We start from the raw sequence: 14701 nt of genomic DNA on the forward strand, positions 1-14701 counted from the left end.
GCCGCGGCGCAGATCCCGCCTCTGATTGGCCGCCACGCGGCGCGCCCGATGGCGGCGGCGCCGAGCTCTCCGCTGATTGGCTGCGCGCGGCGCTCCCCTCGCTTCTGATTGGCTGAGGCGCGGCGCGCCTGGATGACGTTCGCCCACCCCCGGCTCCGCGGGGCCCGGGCGCCGCCATGGCGAGCGTGCACGAGAGCCTCTACTTCAACCCGATGATGACGAACGGCGTGGTCCACGCGAACGTCTTCGGCATCAAGGACTGGGTCACCCCCTACAAGATGGCGCTGCTGGCGCTGCTCAGCGAGCTGGTGTGCGGCGGCGTGGAGCTCGCCCTGCTGGAGCGGCGGCGGCTCAACCGGCTGCTGCTGCCGCTGCTGCAGGTCGGGGCCTGAGGGGGCGAGGGGGGAGAGACAGAGAGAGGGGCTGCGCGATGCTGCCAGAAGGAGTTGCTGTGGCAAAAAGTTGAAGGTTCTTCCTTTAAGCTAAAGTAGAGTTAAGTTCAGCCCAAGCAATCGCCTTCTTTGAAAGATAGAACATCCCTCGGAGGGTGTTTTCTTTCTCTGACAGCATGTTTTCTTTTAGAGGGTGTTTTCTTTCCCCAGACACTGCTTGTTTGTTCGCAGTGAGGTGCTGGCACAGGTTATCCAGAGAAGTGGTGGCTGCCCCACGCCTGGAGGTGTTCAAAGCCAGGTTGGATGAGGATTTGAGCAGCTGGATCCAGTGGGAGATGCCCCATGCCCATGGAATAGTGTGGAGCTGTTGGGCTTTAATGACCCTTCCAACCCAAACCATTCTATAATTCATCCATTAAAGATGATAATGTCTTGTGTTCTGTGTGATCTTGGGCACTGGAACAGGCTGCCCAGGGAGGGGGTTGAGTCACCTTCCCTGGAGGTGTTTAAGGCACGGGTGGATGAGGTGCTGAGGGACATGGTTTAGTGTTTGATAGGAATCGTTGGACTCGGTGATCCGGTGGGTCTCTTCCAACCTGGTTATTCTATGATCTGTGCTGAGCACGTCTCTTCTGTAATCCCCTCTGCTTGGAGTTTCTTTGTATCTTAACGTCAAGGTCAGGCAGAGCTGGAACCAAAGGTCCAAATTAGTAAGAGTTTTGACTGTGGTGAAGTTTCATGATAACATTGAAATTAGACCTTGGAAAGTAACAGAATATGCATAAGATTTCTGGGAAAGTTTGTACATCTGCACATAAGTGGGAAATGTGTTCTGTAACAGCCCTTGTCTCGCTGCACAGGATTAATGGAATCGCTCCCTCGTGTTGCCCAGGCCTGATCAAAGGGTGCTTGTTTTCTACAACTCCAAAATGAGTCTTGGAGAGTTTATTTGCTGGTATCAGTGTGTCATGGCCTGACGTGACATGCCGCTCTCCTCTGCAGGGCCCTGACATGCCGCTGTCGCGACTGCGAAAGGCCATCGAGGAGTCCTGCCCGCACCTGGCCAATTCTGTGTACCTCAGGTGGGCACCAGGGCCTCCCCTCCCTGTCTCTGACCTCAGGAGCCCCTCAAGCTGTGCCCTGGGCAGCAGGGGAGCATGAGTTCCCTTTGAGCCAGGCTCCCCTCCTCCTGGAGGGAGCAAACTGCTTACCTCCTTCGGTTCATCCCTTCCATCTTGTGGGGTCTCCGTGTCGGAAACATGAGAACAGTGCGCTGCAACCTGTAGCTCTGTGACAAATGATAAAGCACGCTCTGTGTTGTCTGTGTCTGCTCAGATATCTATGAAAGTGCTCTGAAATGTGTAAATTTGTAGTTTAAAAAGCCATATATTTGGAGAAAAGATGCACTTCCACAGTTACCTCGTAAATGAGTTCTGACAGGGACATGACCCAATCGTTGTATCCATCATTCTTAAGGTTTCTGTGATACACACGATCTGTTTTGACATCAGCTACCTGTGTAACAGCAACAGTGTTAAGAATCAATCTATTTTGGGTTCTTAATTGTTTTGTCTAACTGTTCTCTATTAAAAGATCTGTTTAAAAAGTAAAAAAAAATCATTATTTGGCTGATTATTAATATTTAATATGTTCTGATTTGGTTCATGAGTATAAAAAACCATTCTGGGCCTTATGAATTAACTACCACTTGGTTCTGTTTGTGTTTTCTCATCTGTACCTGAAACAGAGGAATGTTTTATTTGATGCATATTATCATTGCTGCCTTTTTCCCTAAATAAATGTGGTTTTCTTTCTCTGCTTAGGTTGAAAATTATGGCAGAAGGGGAACTGAAAGATATGGAACTATTTTTTGATGACCTTTCAGAGGCATTTTCAGGGACAGAGCCAGAAGTTCATAAAACAAGTGTAGTAGGTAACTAATTGTTGTCCATAAACTATAGTTGATGTGCTATATTTGATGTGCTGTCTGTCATTGATGTAATTCACTCGGAATACAGCTTGTTTTTCTTTTTTTGGGAGGTGTGAAGTTTGCATAATATGATTTTTCTCTTAGACAGATGTTTCGTATTAACCAATAATTTTGCGTATTATGCAGTTCTTGCTGATCTTGATTTTTCTGTGATCAGATAGTCTGTGTGATTTGTCACTAAATTAATACCAGATTTACACCCTGCTAAATTGAATTTCAGCATTTGGTAGGATAAGATGAAATGCTTAAGCACAATTAAATAATATAACTTAAGCTTCTGATTGTTGTGATTTCTAGTTTTCTCTCTGAAGCAGCAACCTTGCAGTAGTTGCCATAACAAATGTTCTCCCTTGCAGGTCTGTTTCTGCGCCATATGATCTTGGCCTACAATAAGCTCTCTTTCAGTCAGGTCTATAAACTTTACACCGCCCTTCAGCAGTACTTTCGAAACGATGAGAAAAAAAATGGAATTGATGAGAGCGATATGGAACTGGCAAATACAGAGGAACTGGATGGGAAAATGGAGAAAGAAGAGCTCGATGTACCTTTAAGGTGATATATTAATATTAGAGTCTTTCCCATTTCTTAAGAGAATGTCTTTTTTCGCGTTACCTCTGTACACGTCAGAGTAGGCTTAAGCTTTGTCCAGCTCAAGACGCTGCTCCTGCTAAACCTTCCTGAATCCCACAAAGACTCTTTAAGCCCCACGTATGTCCCATTACTAACAACTTTAGCTGTGATATTGAGATGTAGCATCCTGTAATCCGGTTGGTTTTGGAAGCCTCACACACTCTGGCAGAGCTGAGTGGGCTCTCTGCTTCCTTGGTGCCACCGTGTGGTAACATTTGCGGTTGGCAGCAGATCTGCTTGGTGCCTCAGAAGATGGCGGGACCTCGTTCTCGTGTTTCCTTAGGGAATCACAAGCTGGAGGCCAGATGCTGCCCACAATTCCTTTCTGTACAGACCATGGCTGAGTGACTTCTCTGGTTGTGCTAGTGTGTGATATGCTACAGCTGTTGGAGAGGTTGCTTCTGCTTCCAGCGAGGAAAGGTTGCTCGCTAAGGAACAGTTAATGGTTTTGATTTCTTAATCTTAAGGTTTTTGGTTTCCCCTTCTCCAAAAAAAAAAGAGCTCGCATTTATTTACATAATCACAAAAGCATTTTGTCTATACATATATTTAAAATGTACATCCTAAACTGTCTTTATATAAACTTGTGCTTGTGCGTGCTCTGCTACAGCATGAGTGAGTCAACAGCCTGTGGAATCTGGCTCTGTGTTGTAGTTGCTGACTTTCCAAGGAATAATCTGCCTGTTCTTGCAGAACGGCAGTTTCCTTGAGTGATTGATGTGGCCAAAGCACCAATTCATTATGCTGTGAAGAAGAAAGGAAAAACAGAGCAAAACTATTTGACTATGTCAAGCCCAAATCTTCTGTCTGCTCTTTTTCTTTGGGTTTTCATGTGTATTTTAGGCTCACATTCATATTTAGTTGTGATCTTCAGCTTGCAGAGACCATGCTTAACTCTTGGATTTTGAACTTTGATGTAGTATGTTAGTTATTGTTTTCTTCTTTTAGTTTCCTTTCATGTTTTGAGCTATAATATTTCGTAAAACTTTATAAATCAAAAATTGTGGAGTGTCTGATAAAATGTATTTCCTTGTGTTATATTTCATTGCCCTTGTTTCTAACCAGAATGCTTCTTATTAGGGAGGAAGAGATATCTTGCAGTGGGCCTCTTTCTCAGAAACAAGCAGAGTATTTTCTTTCTCAGCAGGTATGTTAATTCTGAATAAAGTTAAGTAAATGATCCATAACATTAATTTCAGCTTCAGTTTTATCCACGGTGTCAGACATTGTGTTTTCTTACATCTGTTAAAAATTTGTTGATATCTTGCTTGTAGTTGCTTAGTTTGAGCATTTGGGGCTAGAAGTGTTTTTTCTGGGCACGAACACCATGTGATGGTATTTGATTGCATGTAGGTCACTTCCATTCTGACTCCTGGTCTCAGATTTGATGTTTGCTAGACGTGTGATGTGGTTGAGTGTTCCAGCTGATAAATAACAATTGGAGCAGAAATACACATGGGGCACAAATGTCTACTTGCTGAAACTATGGATTTACTTCTGTTTAGTTTCCTGAATATGTTTGTGAGAAGATACATGTAATTCCAGTGAGAGATCCATTGTATTAGTTCTTCAAAGAGAAATTGAAACAGAATTCTAAAAGTACCTTTAAACAGTCCTTTGAATAAGCTTTTATTGGTCTCTCTGATGTCTGGAAAGTGAACGCTATAATATAGTATAAAACTGTCACTGATGTTTCAGCCTCATAGCAGGCAGCACTGTTAGGAAATCTTTAATGTTCTCTCCAAGCAGATAACAAACTGACAAGCTTGTATGAAAATGTATTTGTAACCTTCCAGTTTGAGTCAATCTTACTTTTACTTTTCAATTTTTATTCCAGGCTTCTTTATTAAAGAATGATGAAACAAAGGCTCTTACTCCAGCATCTTTACAAAAGGAATTGAACAACTTGTTAAAATTTAATCCAGACTTTGCTGAAGCAGTTAGTATCTTTTTCTTCATCCAAAAGGATTGTAAAGGGATTTCTTATCTCTAGGATGGGATTACTTGGGAGTAATTTCTTCTATATTGCAATATAAACAGATGATTAAAATGTGAACTGGTTGCATGTAAATGTTTGTTAATTCAGACTGAAACTCCTGAAGGTACAGAAACCTTAATTAAGCCAAGCACTTCACCACATGTCTAGCTTTATGCACACATATAATCCTCTTCATTTTGGTTGGACTATGTGAGTGCATCCATGTTGAACTAAATTTAAAATTTGCATCTTTGTGTACACGTTTGCCTAGGAAATTTCAGGCCTCATACTCCCATGGTTTAAAAATCAGCATTAAGTGCAGTACCTGTAACATAAAAGGTTGTGGTGGCCAGGTCTTTATGGCAAGAAGAAAATACATAGTTTTAGCATCTTCTTTCTATCTGTGTGGCATTTGGAAGTAGTGCTCATGCTTCTGAGTATCTTGGTGAGTGGAGACACAGTGGGAGTCATGCCTCCATTCCCACTCATTGCATAATACAGGGATTCCACCTCTGTAGGGGTTTCAGACTTGAGTGGGATGATTCTGATGCCAGATCCTGGCCCATGGGACACCATTTGGAACATCCTGTAAGGGGAAACAGCCGGTTTTATCCCAGATTTACAGAAATTCTGCACAGGTAGTGTCAGTATCACCCCAGCTTCTGATCAAACGCTTTCCTGGCCGTACGGTATTTCATGGTCGCACTCGTTGGGCAACCATTTTCAGTAAGAAAATACATAGTAATTATAAACAAAATCTTTGTTTTAACAGGTCTGTATAGTTAAAGCTGATTTTGCTTCAATTTTTAGCATTATTTAAGCTACTTGAATAGTCTCAGAGTGCAAGATGTCTTCAGTTCAACACACAGCCTCCTTCATTATTTTGACCGTTTAATTCTCACTGGAGCAGAAAGCAAAAGCAACGGGGATGAAGGTTATGGTCGGAGTCTGAGATACGCAGCTCTGAATCTGGCTGCACTTCACTGCCGGTTTGGCCATTAGTAAGTTAATATATTGTGCTGCACAACTGAAATTCACCTTGTTGCATCTCCTAAGTGCTGGTAGATGAACCTTTTGTTCATCCTGAAAGTCCCTTCAGGAGAAGAAGGGACTTTCTCTAAATGTGATAACAGCTGTTGTTGGGTTGGGTTAGAATTTTCTTGGCATCTTGATTTGTTTTGGTTTGTTTTTCTTTTGACATTTTATTTGGTTTGCATAGTAACTGAGCCATCTCCAGTAGCATAAGAGTTCGCATTTGTCTGTGTCTGGTTGCAAATGTTTCTTAGGTATTTAAGTTCTCAATTGCTACGTTTCCATGACCTCAGAAAGTCTGTGGACATTAATGCCTGTTTTCAGCTATACGCTCGAGAAATTGTGGTTGTTTTTCTGTTAACGTTCAACTCAACATAGAGCTGATGATCTGGAAAAAGAATAATTAAAAATAAAAGCCCTCTGAGCTTTTTTAATTTTAAAATGCTGTGGGGCGGGTATTATTTTATTGATAAAGCTGCCGTACCCATCTCCATGTACGGTTTGCATTTGTTGACGGCTGCCTGTATGCACTGTGTAAAAGGACTGGAGATGGGAAAGACATCAGCAAAACTGAGGGCAACAACTCTTTCTATGCAGGCAGATACTTATTGTTTGAACAGGAGCAACATTAATTCACACACTGGCATGTTTGAAAGCCACTTAGGGCTTACATTTTTGTAGTGGATTGCCATATTGCCATTTTGCTTATTACCCTCAAGACTAGAATATATTGCTGAAGTGCTAGGAGGGAAATACAGGCTTTCTCATGTGGTCTATTAAGTCAGAGCTCTCTTATGAGTGCAATATGCATAATTTAGATGAGTATTCCTCCTCTGTATCGTAGTGCTGTATTTTTAGCACCAGGAATACTAATATGTTCTCCCTTTTCCCTTGCCAATAGCCAACAGGCTGAACTTGCGCTTCAGGAAGCCATCCGAATTGCGCAGGAGTCTAACGACCACGTTTGCCTGCAGCACTGCCTGGTAAGAGAGCTGTGCTGAGGTGGAGGTTAAGCTGCTTTTGTCTGTGTTATCTGAGGCTTTGCCCAGTGAACTGTTGCAGAACCGCTCTTACAGAAGCGTCTCATCAAATGCATCAGTAATTTCTTAAACAGGAGTTGTGATCCTAAAGCACCTAAGATCTCAGTACTAAGCTTGAAGACCAGTCTTATATATTTTAAAGAGACAAAGTGCGTTGTGAACTTACTCCTCACTGTCTCACTGAGTAATCAGCCTTCTTCTGAGCAAACAGAAAGGTGGAGAAAGAGACTTTGATTCCTCAGTATTTTATTCTGTAATTAATATTGTTATAATGAATTGTCATCAATGGTATCAAACTCCTGGGATGCTGCTTTCCGCGGCTAGCTGTATTATGGGGTTTCTGTGCCTTGCTCTGAACCTCCAGCATTGACTGCTGTCACACCAGTGTCCCAGCCTTGCTGCATTTCTGATATATTCTGCTCTGCAGCATTTAATAGACTTTTCCTTAGTATCCTATTAATTCTGAAGAGGGGGTTGTATTGCAGAGAGTTTTTGTGCATTCTGTGCAGAAAGTAAGAGAAGTTAAAAGTGCTGCAGCCGTCGGCTGTTTGCAATGAGATTTTAACTTTCTTCCTTGCTAGAGCTGGTTGTGCATCTTGGAACAGAAGATGTTTGATAGCTGTGTTCTGCTGGAGCATTCTGTAAACAAATCTTTACATTTTGGCTTGCCGGTAAGTCTATTTCATTTATACTTAGCTTTATTCTAGGGCAAACGCATGTGGTGAGGGGAGTGTGCATATTAAAGTTTTGGATTTTGTGGCTGGTCGGTTCAAAATATGTAACCGAATTTAAACAAATATATTGTAACACTCCAAAATCTAGCTGTTTATATTATTTTTACTCTTCATATTGACAAAACAGGGTTCTGTTGCTTTAGGGAGTGTGCATTGTTGCAAGACTCGCTGTTTTTCCTTCTAATTGTTTGCTTTTCAGCCTCTCTCTGTGGCTACTAGCCTGGCCGCATGCACCATTTCGGTCTTAGGCCTGTCACACAATCTGTTGGTGCTCAAGGGAGGTTCTTATGCCTCCGCCTTGTGTGAAACTCAATGCTGATGCCTCTGGCAGGGCTTTGAAACGCATGTTTACTTGTACAGCTGTGTCCCAGCTGTGAAATCTTGCAAGGCAGCCCTCCCCTTAGGTAGTTTTGTGTCCTGTTAATGTTTAGTTCTGTCTTCCCCAAGATCTGCAGTCTCTTTGTTAAGAGAATTGTTCCAAAAGGAACTAAACTGCTGATGTTGGGAGGTGAGAACAGATATGGCCACTTGGTGGGGAAGGGGAGGAGAGGCTCTGTGTTTTCACAGCTGTTTCATCACTGGAAAAATCCAGGTACAAGTCCTGTCATCCTCTTCAAGGCTTTTTTGTGGGGGAGTGGAAATTACCTTTCCCATCTAACAAAATGGCATTCACATATGTGTGGGTGTGCATAAGTAGGTATTCAAAGAAATGCCTGGAGCAGCGTTCCTTTGTGCTGGATAACATCACCTCCTTTTTTTTGAGGATTTTTTTCTTAGTTTAGAACTGTTGCTCCAGTGTAATTCAAAAATGGAGTGAATTCTGTTGTCTTTCAATGCTGTTGGTATTTTTTTTCCCCTTCTTCCAGTACCTTGCTTCCTTGGGAATACAATCCTTGGTTCAGCAGAGAGCTTTTGCAGGAAAGACTGCCAACAAACTAATGGATGCCTTAAAAGATTCTGATCTGTTGCACTGGAAACACAGCTTGTCAGAGCTCGTTGATATTAGTATAGCACAGAAGACTGCCATTTGGAGATTATACGGCCGCAGGTATCTGTTTCTTTTGGATTCTTGGGTTAGCTCACTGTACTTGTTAGCACATAATGCATTTAGAGTTATTTATGTAGGTGTAACAAGTGACTGTGTCTCTCCACTGCACTAAAATAAAGCCATCAGACTGTGATTCAGTACAGGCTGAGTGCAATTATTTCCATTCTCTTGTGTTCCTTTATAACTCATAGCGGTGAGGAGATTGAGTTTCCATTTAGTAGTGGCAAATAGATCATAAGTTGTTCCTGTGCCCCCATTTTGAGCATCTCTGTGCTTAGACTGTGCGCAGCTTTCAGTGCTTAAGTATTTGATGTGCCTACACAGTCGAGTTCCTGGAGAGCAGTTTTATTTTGGGTTGGTTTTTTTTTTTTCAAGTTCATCCTCCCCCAGGCCTCTAGCTTACCAGAAAATGTAGACAGTTGCCATAACAAGTCCATAGATTAAAAACGGTTGTTGTTTGTTGCTTGAAAGCTAAAAGATGTTTCTCTTGCACAAGCACCATGGCGCTTCAACAAGCCCAAACATTGCTAAGCATGAACAGTCTGGAGGCCGTGAACGTGGGCGTTCAGCAGAACAACACAGAGTCCTTTGCTGTAGTCCTGTGTCACCTGGCTGAGCTGCACGCAGAGCAGGTGAGCTTTGTGGCTCGTGGCACAAAATGTCATTTGCAAGAGAGGACATGTGGGTGTTAACGGCAGAGAGTTGCGAGGCTCGACTCGTGTTTTGTTCTGCGTTTAACGTCTGCATTGGGGGCAAAGGAAATACAGGCTTTTTGCTTGGCAAGTTCTTTCCGCGGAGCTTGTGTTGAAATCGAGGAGAGTGGTGCTCACCCCAGTGTATGTTTATCCGAGTGCTCTTTCTGCGTTACAGGGATACTTTGCAGCTGCTTCTGAAATACTGAAACACCTAAAGGAAAGATTCCCTCCCAACAGTCAGCATGCACAGGTAGAATGTTTGTGACTGAGCCTGTAAATTATGTATCTGTTATACAATAGGATCTGAATCCTTTCCTGTGTGTGCCTGGGGCAGTATGTTTGCTCATTTCACTTGGCTCATGGCCTCAGAGGAAGCTGTGCCATAAACTTTTCTACAAAAGCATGAAAAAGACGCCTCTGTTATTTTAAGACTGGCGAGACGTTTATCTCACCGCAGCCTCCTAAGAAAAAACTGTTTAAATAGAAATGTCACTGACAGAGGAATACACTTCTTCGTGTGCACATGTAGGAATGAAATGCTATGCATTCATTTTGAGCTTCAAGGTCTGCTTAATTAGTACTACTTATTTTGATATATTACAGTCCAGAAGTAACTGAGAAAATATGCTGCGTTTTGTGCGACTCTGGGAAACACATCAACACAGGAGTCTATAAGATAATATTTACACACAAGTATTAAAGATTCCATTAAATATAGTTTAGTTCTGTTTTCACCACAGGACAAGTCTAATGGTTTGATGCATTAGTAATGATCTAAATGAGCTTTTCTACTTAAAACTCAGTCAAAGAGGTGAGCTTTGGTATTGAAACATTGATCCAGAGCTGAGCATTTTCGTTGAGGACAGTAGTTGAGTAAATCCAGTAACTGGACAGTGGAATTAGTTGTGTCTAGACACAGGCAGGGGGAAAAAGTAAATTCTAACTTGGGATTAGAAAATGAGGCGGCACAACTTCTAAGAATTGTTTCTGAATGTTCTTTGTTTAGCTCTGGATGCTGTTTGATCAGAAAATACAGTTTGAGAGAGCCATGAATGACGGCAGATATCATGTAGCAGACTCTCTTGTCGCAGGAATTACAGCACTTAATAGCACTGAGGGCGTATACAGGTAAGAAATCATCAATCTGCATACACTTGGAGGTGTGTCCTATGAAGACAGTGAAAGATTTAGCAAAATGATTGCTGGCAGTCATGTGCTTGCATGTTTTCTTCCCTTTCCAGAGCTAATTATGGTCATGTTGTCTAACCTGTAGTGCTTATTCTGTACAGTATACCCTGCAATAATGGTTTCTACTTGTTTCTGTGGGCATTTTAAGAACTGGAATAGCATTACTGAAGTTCATGTTCTTCTAGAGCCGTAGATCTGTTACGAGAACACAAAGTACTTCAAAATCTGCTATGGAAACTTTACTGAAACCTAAGCGCAAAGCAGAATGTTATGTCAAATATCTAGGGATCTCAGGCCTAGTCTGAGCTTGAGTCTGTATCTGTGTCCTGGTTTCTATACCTACAAAATGGAACAGCATCATTTTTCTCTCACTTTGGTGGGTTCTTGTTTCTAAATGAGAATTACTTGTTAGAAATAGGTAGGGTTAAAACTGATTATTTGGTGAGTATGAAAAACAACTCACTGCAGGTTTTTGTTGATATTCAATGAGGCAAAACACCTAAAAACATAGCCAGTGCCAGTAAGCCGTAAGATCGGTATTCAAGCTGTGGGACCTGATGCTTGTCCTTCTGGAATTGGACTGTTTGTGATTTTTCTGATCTTTAAATATACTGCTCAGTGTATGGGTTCAGGGTGTTTTTATGTATCCCCCGCTGCTGTGTATTTGTTTCTTATTTCCCTGTTCTTGCTCTTTCCCTGGTGCTCCATGTCCTTCTCAGCTCAAGCCAATTTTAGCTACTTTACCTCATACCTGTTTTTCTTACAAATAATTGCTTGTGCTTTCCAGCTTGCATGCCCTCCCACTTCTGCTGCCTGCTTGGCCTTTGGTTTTGACAATCCCTGTTTTCCATCTAAAGCTGGTTTGTGTGTTTGAGCCTTTCTACCTGTGAGTTGTCCAGCTGGAATCGGAGATACCTGTTTTCCCCCTCGCCGGTGTGTGTAGCATGAGTGCACTTTGTCAGAATGCCATCCTGCAGTTACAAGAAAGAGAGGTCACAAAAGAGAACACAGTAAAATAGGTTTCTGAGGAGCAGAACTGTATCTAAAATATAAAAATCTCATCAGTGATGTTTTCTTTCTACCACGGCAGAAAAGCCATTGTACTGAAAGCCCAAAATCAAATGTCAGAGGCGTACAAAGTTTTGCAGAAATTGTTGATCCACTGCCAGAAAATCAGGAACACCGAGATGGTGATTAGGTAAGAATGTTTCATTTTCAGAGTATTAAAGCCACTTTGCAGTGATGAGAATCAGCCATTTCAATTTGTATATGTTCGGACTTCACTACTCTTCAGATTATGGTTTGGAGATTACAAAATAATTTCATTTATGAATCATGGTATGGAGGAATCCTCAAAACATTGTGGAATTGAAACTTAGTATTTTTAACATGTAAACTAAAAGGTAGTGAACTTATTTTAAAATTCCATGAAGACTTACAGGAGGAGGAAACGTTGCATCCCATATAAAGAGGAAATAAATACATGTGTGTGATTGTACCTTCAGAGTAGTTAATGTGTTATTTAATCTTGTATGTCAGTGGTGTCTCCTCTTAAGGATCTAAGTTTATTGTATATGCAGGAATGTAATTCATAATAAAATCAATACTGGATGGAATAGTTGTTTGGGAGACGAGGAGGTGTTTTTCATGAAAAGAAAATGTTTGTAATTCTTTCTTCCTGTATTGTTAGTGTTCTGCTGTCGATAGCGGAGCTCTACTGGAGATCTTCGTGCCACACCATAGCGCTGCCTGTCCTGCTGCAGGCCCTCGCCCTCTCACGAGAGTACAGCCTGCAGTACTTGGCTTCGGAAACTGTGCTGAACTTGGCTTTCTCTCAGGTGTGTCTGGTGTGTGTTTGCACGGCGCTGCAGGGCAGCGTTTATTCTGGGGATCTGGATACTGGTTTTACTCCTGTGAGGTTTAAGAACACATGGAATTAAGTTATTGATTCTGAAGAAGTATATTCCAAGTGTGAAATCTTTTGAGGAAGTTAATCTAACTCGAGTTGCATGTCTGTTACTAAGATGTGTAGTTACTGCATGTCATTAAGCATGCAAGTGTAAGTTGGCCTTGCTTTTCATTTCTTCAGTTGTTATTTTTTCTGCTAGTATTTTGGCTTTCTGGAAGCAGTTTGGCATGTGTTTGAATTAAAAATAATGCTTGTAATGGAGTTGAGTTATATTGTGTATTCTGAGCTGGCAGAGACGTGCTTGCCAGCACTCACTGCAGTGGAGAAGCCATCCCTAATCATTTCAGATAGTAGCTCATTTCCACTAATAATTCTTGATGTAAAAGAAGATTACATGGAAAAAAATTCCATCCTTGTCTGTAGTACATTGTGTTATTGGAAACAGATGTGGTTCAGGTTGGTCTTGTGAAGATGCCGCTCTTGCCAGCGGATTCCGGCATTAAACCAGGAATTATTTCTCTTTCAGCTGATCCTTGGCATTCCTGAACAAGCCCTGAATATTCTGCACATGGCAATAGAACCCATCCTGGCCCATGGAGCTGTCCTGGACAAAGGCTGCGCCATGTTCCTGGTGGCTAAATGTCAGGTGGCTTCTGCAGCTTCCTACACTCCGCAAAAGAAGATTGAAGGTAGTGTGAAGAGGAATCCTCCTCACGGAGACCGTGCTCTGAAGTTGGGAAGTGCAGACCAGTTTATGTAGCCAAGTCCTACGTGGTCACTGTGTTACCTTGATATCAGATAGCAAAATTAATTGGGAATAGACATTCAACAGATGCTGTGTTTATAATGGAATCTTGTTTATCTGCATACTTTGGCAACCGTATTTTGCAGCAGAGGCTGAATAACAGAAAAGAGCTGAAAGACCATGTTGCTAAGACACAAATTGTTTTGAAAAGCTGAGGAATTTGCAATTGGGCTCCTTAGAATTGAGCTGTATTGCTTGGAGTTGTTATTGTGACGTTATCTTAAATACGACTGTCCCCCTTTTTTCCACAGCTTTGGAATCTGCTGTCTCCAATCTAAATGAAGCCAAGACTTACTTTGCCAAAGTGGACTGCAAAGAGCAGCTCAGAGACGTTCTCTACTTCCAGGCCCGGCTGTTCCACACCCTGGGCAAGACCCAGGAGAGGAACAAATGTGCTATGCTGTTCCGTCAGTTGCACCAGGAACTGCCGGCGCACGGTGTCCCCTTGATCAATGCCTTCAAGTGATGCACTTAAAGATGAGATTTGTTTGTTTTCCTGTTTTTTTTGTTGTTTTGTTGGGGTTTTTTTTTACAGATGTCTTTTTGTTATATTCAGTCACCTGTGTTTCAAAATAAGTGCCAATAAATTATAGTCTTCTATGGAACAAGCTTGTGGTTTGTTGTAATGACTTATGGGAAAACATCAGGTTTCCACCCATTTCACTTTTATTCTGTCCTTAAAATTAAGAATAAGAATCAAATGGAGGAATAAAGAGAAAAGGCTCTGGACTGCATTGTAGACATGCTGAGGTGAGTAGCACGGTCACGATGAAACACTGTCTGTTCTTAGTGATGTTCTCGAAGTCAATGCTGGCTTTATGAACACTGGGGTACAAAAAATAGTGGAGAGTGCAGGCGAAGCTCCTTTGTGCTCATGGTAAGTGCTATAGAAGGAGGAGTCTCATTTAAACGTGTCCTTGTGTTTAACCTGTCTTCAGTTGCTGTTTACTTTGTAGAAACAGATGGTGCTGGCAGAAGGGGGAAAAATGGGATTCAGTTGGAGAAGCCTAACGCTGCAGAGTCCCGGCTTTGTTGTTAGATGTGTCCTTGTGCAAAGAGCGATGGAAGAAACCAGAGTGTGCTAAACAAAAGCCCCAGCTCCGCTGAAATGTTCTTATTCTATGTATTCTCCCATAGGTGCTGTGCTTCATCTATGTGCTCTGGCTTTATGGGTCAGTAACCGAAGGTCACAACTAACTCGATATCCAATATGCTGCCGTTGACTTCTAGCAATTAGCACCTCGTTTTGGAAGAAAACTT

At 42.0% G+C, this 14701-nt stretch overlaps 2 protein-coding genes across 2 annotated transcripts in view; one reads left to right on the forward strand and one right to left on the reverse strand.

The window, feature by feature from the left end:
* The window catches only part of P2RX7 (purinergic receptor P2X 7), a 100077-nt gene that overhangs the window by 42187 nt on the left and 43189 nt on the right, over window positions 1-14701 (reverse strand). The gene's annotated exons all lie outside the window — the stretch shown is intronic.
* Window positions 161-14034, forward strand: ANAPC5 (anaphase promoting complex subunit 5). Its single transcript, XM_069870787.1, has 17 exons — window positions 161-380; window positions 1395-1474; window positions 2216-2325; window positions 2739-2934; window positions 4093-4159; window positions 4850-4951; window positions 5801-5991; window positions 6924-7005; window positions 7644-7733; window positions 8663-8844; window positions 9341-9476; window positions 9715-9789; window positions 10546-10667; window positions 11818-11925; window positions 12418-12565; window positions 13163-13325; window positions 13693-14034. Exons 1-17 carry the CDS (start codon window positions 177-179, stop codon window positions 13905-13907), a joined length of 2271 nt encoding a protein of 756 aa, XP_069726888.1. The 5' UTR covers window positions 161-176; the 3' UTR covers window positions 13908-14034.

Source organism: Phaenicophaeus curvirostris, chromosome 17 (genome assembly GCF_032191515.1).
Source record: "Phaenicophaeus curvirostris isolate KB17595 chromosome 17, BPBGC_Pcur_1.0, whole genome shotgun sequence".
NCBI classification, from domain to species: domain Eukaryota; kingdom Metazoa; phylum Chordata; class Aves; order Cuculiformes; family Cuculidae; genus Phaenicophaeus; species Phaenicophaeus curvirostris.

Coding starts and splice junctions, on each gene's coding strand:
- ANAPC5 (XM_069870787.1), top strand. CDS start 177: ATGGCGAGCGTGCACGAGAGCCTCTACTTCAACCCGATGATGACGAAC. Junction 4,160..4,849: donor AGTATTTTCTTTCTCAGCAG/GTATGTTAATTC, acceptor TTTTTATTCCAG/GCTTCTTTATTAAAGAATGA. Junction 9,477..9,714: donor CTGAGCTGCACGCAGAGCAG/GTGAGCTTTGTG, acceptor TCTGCGTTACAG/GGATACTTTGCAGCTGCTTC.